At 35.4% G+C, this 6,000-nt stretch overlaps 1 protein-coding gene across 4 annotated transcripts in view; it reads right to left on the reverse strand.

Annotated features, from left to right (window-relative positions):
* The window catches only part of LOC126884982 (transient receptor potential channel pyrexia-like), a 242,069-nt gene extending 236,472 nt beyond the window's left edge, over positions 1 to 5,597 (reverse strand). For 2 of the 4 annotated variants that reach the window (XM_050651367.1, XM_050651365.1), the window contains exon 1: positions 5,390 to 5,596. In XM_050651367.1, coding sequence (XP_050507324.1) covers positions 5,390 to 5,446 — 57 coding nt within the window. In that variant the 5' untranslated portion in view covers positions 5,447 to 5,596. Of the gene's footprint in view, positions 1 to 5,389 lie in introns of all 4 variants that reach the window. The other 2 variants (XM_050651366.1, XM_050651368.1) reach the window with 2 other exon arrangements.
* Positions 5,598 to 6,000: the final 403 nt, after the last annotated feature.

The following is a 6,000-nucleotide window of genomic DNA, read 5'->3' on the forward strand; positions in this document are numbered from 1 at the left end:
TTATTATTATTTTTTATCCTAAGTATTTATATTTTCAACTTTTTCTATAACTTTGTTGTTTATTATTGTCATCGTTTCTTCGGAGCGCATGACTTTTGTTTTGTTTAAATTCATTTTCAGTCCTACTTTAGAAGATTCTGTGTGTAGTTCTTAAAGCATGGTTTGCAGTTCTTGTAGGTCAGTAGCTATCAGGATTATGTCATCCGCAAATCGTAGATTATTGAGGTAGCTGCCGTTGATGTTTATTCCCTTATATTTCCAATTTAGATTTTTAAAAACGTCCCTATTGATCTGAATTTCATTATCTTAATTTAGTCCCCCCATTTTCAACCCTATTTACGTCCAGTTACGTCCTTCTTCACCTGAAACAAGGTCTAAAATAGTGCTTATTTCAATAACGACGCAACTACCTTGTAGTGGCTCAGCACATAGTTACAGTTCTGTCGCTTTTGTATCATCCGTATACAGTATTTTCGAAGTTAATTACGCAATAAAGAGGAATTGATCAAATCTGCAGTTACGTCATTCTTATTCCGGACCAACGATATGGTTAGACTGCGGACACCGATGCAAGAGCTTGGCTTTCCAAGAAAACTAGTCCATTTGATGCAAATATGTATGGATGGGTTAGGATGGAAGGTGAGAGATGGAAAACAATTCCCGCAGAAGTTAGAAATTAACAACAAACTAAAACAGAGGGATGCACTTTCACTACAAGAATTCAACAGCTCTGGAATACATAACCAAAAATGCAAGAATTGAAAAACCGACTACAGTATCCCATCAAGAAGATCCAAACTTGCTCTTGCCATTTTCAGACAATATGGACATAAGAGAAAACACCACATTAAGGATGAAAGAAACTTTCCTCAGGTTCTAGAAGGAAGCAGAGAAGGTAGGCTGACCACATATTTGGGAAAGAAAAATCCTAAGAAAGTTCTTTAGAACTGCGCTGGATGGAGCAGCAGGACAATATACGATAAGAACTAACAAAGACCTCGGAGAACTATATCAGACGAGAACATAATAAAATAAATTAAGTCCAGAAGACTCCAGTAGGCAAAACACTTCAGAAGACATTACTACGATAGTATAGTAAGGCAGTTACAATAGGAAGAAGTCTCAACTGGAGGAAGATCACGCAGATGAACTCTACTCTACCAAGACTTTGACACTGCCAAAAATAGGATATGGTTTAAACAAAAGTTATAAACAATTTAGTTTACAAAAAATATATCAATTAAAGGCATGGACGTTGACCCAGTTACCCTACTAGTTATCTTATTGACCCTACAAACATTTTAGTCATGAGATAAGAATAAGTCGAGAAAATCAACCAATCTAGCCGAAGTCATCTAGCTGAAGAGAAGGATAAACCTAGATATACTGAATTTGGAAAGGTAAATTCTATTTTAGGCCAAAAATTCCAATGTGAATAAAAAGAAAAGCATTCTATCAGTAAAGACCTATGGTGCAGAAACCCGAACACCTACAAGAACAACAGTGAGTTAACTGCAAGTTACGATTAGAGCAGTAAAGAGAATAATATTAGTTGTATTTCTACATGATAGAATAGATAATGCTACTCATCATCATCATCACGTAGCACTACAACCCTGGGTGGGTCCTGGCTGACTGTTAAACTTTCTTCCAATTTCTTCGGTCTTCCATCAACCTAGGGTCAAATGAAATGTTCATTTTCCGGAGATCTGCTTGGACGTTATCTCTCCATCGCATTCTGGGACGTCCAAGTGGTTTTTTCCTGTAGGAATCTCCTCCCATACCAGTTTTACAAGTACAGTAGACTCGCGATTATCCGAGTCTAGGTTATTCGAGCCCCTGGGTTAACCGAGGCAAAAGTCGTAGCTGGTGAGTCTTAACTGTTTTGTTTTAAGAGTGTATTTATTCGAGTTTATTAGTTTCATAAATTAATTTTTTATAAGTTGATTTTTAAGAGTTTGAGAGAGCATCTTACTGTGCAATATGAGTGGAAATAGGAAGAGAGTAGTTGTATCTTTGGAAACAAAAGTGAATGCAATTAAAAGGTTGAGTAAGGGTAAATCAATAAAAAGATTGCTTCAGATTTTGGTATTGGAGAAGCAACTGTTGGAGATTGGAAGCATAAGCGGAATGTAATCGAACACTGGGTCAACCAAAGTGTAAGTGATGGGAGTGGATTGTCGCGGAAGACCACGAAGAAAGGAGACCATCAACAAACTTCTGAGGCATTGTTATTGTGGTTTTGACAAATGAGAGGATTGGGCAGCCCAGAGGATAAGTGGTCAAATACTCCAAGCAAAAGCTAATGAATTCCACAAGATGTTTATGGATAGAGGAGAAAACTTTGGTGCTAGTGAGAGATGCATTAACTCATGGAAGAAGAAACATGGCATCCGACAATTGAATATTTGCATTGAAAATACATCATCATATGACAGATGACACAATTGCTGATCTAGTTCTAAACATCAACCTTGAAGAAGAAGATACAGATGAGGTAACTTAAAAGATTTCTCATTCCGATAGGTTCAAGGCCCTTGAAGCTGCTCTCGCATACATCGAGCAGCAAGAGGAATCGACGCCAGTAGATGTTCTTCACTTTCAATGTTGGAACAACATCGCTGTTTCAAAAAGAGGACTGAAGCTTACGCTAAAATCAATCAAAAACCTTTTTGAACAGTAACATTGATATTTTTCTATCAGTACAACCAATCTCAGTGTTAACCGAGTTTTTTCCGTATCCGAGGTAGTCACGGTCCCAATTACCTCGGATAATCGCGAGTCTACTGTATTTCGTTATGAAGTGTGTGCACGTGGCCTGCCCATCTTAGTCGCTGTGATTTAATTTCTTGGACAATATCGTCGTCATTTTAAAGTGCTTTTAATTCGATGTTCGTTCTGATCCTATACTGGTTTGTGTTAATGTCGTGGTGAGGTCCGAAAATTTTTCTAAGTATTTTTCGTTCAAAACGTCTGAGCTTTTCTTCGTTTGATCTGGTCATGGTCCACGTTTCGCATCCATATGTTAGTACTGGTCTGGCGATGGATTTATAAATTTTGATCTTGGAACCTTTTGTAAGATTTTTTGTTTTTATAAGCTTATCCAGTGCGAATAGACAGCGATTTGCTGATTGGATTCTGTCTTTTATTTCTTCAATAACATCGTTGTGACCTGTGATTACCGCCCCCAGATACTTAAAACGTTGTACTCTTTCGAAATTGAAGGTGTTGACCATCACATATATTTCGTCTTCTCTTCATTAATCCTCAGCCCTACTTCGCTTGTTGCTCCTTCCACCTTGTTGAAAATGGCTTTTTTGGATAGGATGGAGTCCCCAACGAGATCAATGTCATCTGCGTAAGCTAGTAATAACTTGGAACCTTGAACCGATAAAAGTTCTGTCCTTATTTCGGTCGACCTCATGGCTTTCTCTAATACAAGGTTAAAAAGTAGTAGAGATAACGCATCACCCTGTTTGAGTCCACTGTTGATTTCAAAGCTGTCAAAGAGTTTATTATTTATACATACTTTTGATATTCCACCCTCCATACGTACTTTAGTCATCCGAATGAGTTTCTTTGGTATTGAGAACTGCGCCATGGCATTCCATACTTGGCTTCTTTCTACGCTATCATATGCCTGTCGATAGTCTATAAAGAGATTGTGTATGGGTCTGTTATACTCATATCCCTTTTCTAGAAGCTGTCTCAGCGTGAATAGGTTGATCTATTGTGGATATGTTTGCCCTAAAACCGGCTTGATATTCTCCTAGGACATTTTCAGCATAGGGGGTTAGTCTACTAAGAATGATGTTTGAGAGGATTTTATATGCCGTGTTTATGAGTGAAATTCCTCTATAATTCGAGCATTTTGTTTTGTCCCCTTTTTGTAGATGGGCACTATGATTTTTTCCTTCTATCTTGCTGGTATCCTTTTTCTAACCATATTTGTGTTATTAAGTGGTGGATTTGGCGATGTAGGTCGTCTCCACCATATTTCGGAAGTTCTGCTGCTAAAGATAATGCTACTATACGCAAAAAAACAGAAGAAATAGCAGACGTTATTAAAAGAATAATGACACTAACATGGAACTGGACAAGCCATGTAGCAATAGCAGCTGATGATAAATGGAGGAAAAGAATTTTGGAATCTAGATCCTGAATACAGGCTAATAGAAGCAGAGGTCGGCACCCGACGAGATGAACTGTTGACATAAAAAAAATAACTGAAGAGTGGATATATATAACGGGCCAAGTGACAAAAAATCAATATTTCTGTTTTTTTAGTGTTCCGTTTCCTGATAAAAGCTCATTTTTCTCTATTGTGTGTTTTTGTCACTTGGCCCGTTATATATCTCCACTCTTCAACTACTAATTGAATTTATATAGCGCCAAATCTGACTAATTGGAATAATTGGAATAGCATACAAGAAGTATATATATACGGCAGTGGAAGATGGGCGTTAGATAATGAATATAGTATATTGTTAAACAAGTGAGAAAAAGACATATTTCTCACGAGCGCAGAAGTTTGTTGCGAGGGAGCAATATATCATTTTCTCATATGTTGTACACTGTACTTTTTCTATGGATACGGTTTTGTCAAGAGTTCAAACTTCAAAATTAAATAATTTAGGTGCTTTTAGGTATATTATATACATAAACTGAAATTAAATACATATCCATATAGGTATTTAATATTTTTAAAATTTTAAATACCTTATTTAAAAAAATTATAATTCAAAGTTATTTTTTAAACAGTTTTGAAAGGTAATTTCTGGTAAGTTTTGCTTTAATACATTTATTTGACAATATTAATTGTGTTTGTATTGTGCATATTACCATGGAAACGGCGATCATAGTATGGAAGACCGTAGGAGAACCCGTGAGAAAAAATATTTCTCACTGCAATGGCCGACTTTTCTCACTGTGTGAGGAATTATTCGTTTTGAATGTATGCAAGTAGTGAGAGAAGTTGCATATTGTATAGCATTCATAGAAAAATTATATTGTATACCTATATTAATGAATATTAATGCCAACAGCAATTTAAATAAACCAAGAGCAAACTTAGAGTGTTTTGTTGTTTGACACCTTTCAAAGAGTATTATTACCTATTAACCGCATATAAATAATAATATTATAACGTACAATTAAACACGTGTTACTTCACTTTTGTAAAAAAAATCACGTCAGTGAAACCGTTGTCGTGACACAGGTAATTCTGGAAATTTAAGAAACAATATTTTTAGAGGTTTTCTTAAACAATTTTTTTAAATGAATTTCTCAAAATTTGTCGCCACTATTTACTGATTTGTATTGAGTCAATTTAAAAAAAAAATTTCAAAAACGGCAATTTCAAGCTAATGATACCAAAACTCGTACTTACTAAATAATTGTCTGTAAATCTGACGACTTTAACACCAGCCATTTCACGTGAATTCATCACATTTGCGATAAATGATTTCACCAACTACCACCTTCATTCTCTAGAAAATATTTACCGGAACATGATTATCGGTAAGCCGCACTAGAAACCGTTCCTTGTATTCAGTGATAGCTTATCGTCAATAATTCGACAACACTATTGAACGAAAGCGAAAACTATATTGATTAAAATTAGGTGCCAAAAATATTTTTTTTGTTTATGTCATAGGCGTAGATCTAAATCTAAATTAGATTAGTAGGTCACACATTATTAATTTTCACAATATTTTTGAATTTTTAAGATATTTTTCAATTTTTTCCTAATTGAGGGGGTGAATAAAAAGGGTTTAAGTGCACTTTTTTTAAATTTTACTGTAAGTACAGATTCGCATACTTAAATTTTATTAGAACTTGGTGGTAAAACGATTTAAGCATATTTCGCCCTACAGTCGCCATCTATGGCCATTACATTTAGTTCACTGAAAACAATTACAGTTTGCTTTGGCAGTAAACAGGTTTAACTGTGCGCTTAAACCGTTTTACCACAAAACTATTTTTAGTATTCTGTAATGT

Source organism: Diabrotica virgifera, chromosome 5, assembly GCF_917563875.1.
Source record: "Diabrotica virgifera virgifera chromosome 5, PGI_DIABVI_V3a".
NCBI lineage: Eukaryota > Metazoa > Arthropoda > Insecta > Coleoptera > Chrysomelidae > Diabrotica > Diabrotica virgifera.